Here is a 396-nt window from a genome sequence, read left to right as displayed (position 1 = left end):
TACATTCGACTCATTCCCCGCCCGCCCCTCGCGCAGTGGTGACGGACGTGTCGGAGGAGCCGCGCGGGCAGGAGTACGTGGCGCTGGTGATCGGCGTCCTGATCGCGGTGATCATCCTGCTGGTGTCTGCCATCCTGCTGATCGTGTGGCGGGCGCGGAGGCAGAAGGCGGGCACCATCACCCACGACATCTTCACGGGGCCCTACGGAGAGAAGAGGGACATCGTCAACCTTAAGGTAAGGGCGCTGGGGGGGAAAGAGGGAGGGAGTGGGGCGAGGGAGAGGAGGGGAGAGGGGCGAGAGATGAGGGAGAGGGAGTCTGGGATACCTGTGTGTATCTTCTCTCTTCATTCCTTCCATCTCTCGGCTGTTTCCCAGTCTCTCCTTTCTGCTAAGC

At 62.4% G+C, this 396-nt stretch overlaps 1 protein-coding gene across 1 annotated transcript in view; it reads left to right on the top strand.

Annotated features, from left to right (window-relative positions):
- Positions 1–396, top strand: part of LOC119593728 (discoidin domain-containing receptor 2-like) — a gene marked incomplete at its 5' end in the record, with an annotated part of 119890 nt that overhangs the window by 87526 nt on the left and 31968 nt on the right. Inside the window, 1 exon segment of the mRNA XM_037942702.1 lies at positions 37–236. Within this exon segment, the coding sequence (XP_037798630.1) occupies positions 37–236 (200 nt within the window).

The sequence above is a fragment of the Penaeus monodon genome, chromosome 32, assembly GCF_015228065.2.
Source record: "Penaeus monodon isolate SGIC_2016 chromosome 32, NSTDA_Pmon_1, whole genome shotgun sequence".
Lineage (NCBI taxonomy): Eukaryota > Metazoa > Arthropoda > Malacostraca > Decapoda > Penaeidae > Penaeus > Penaeus monodon.
This window is presented reverse-complemented; position numbering and strand designations above follow the sequence as displayed.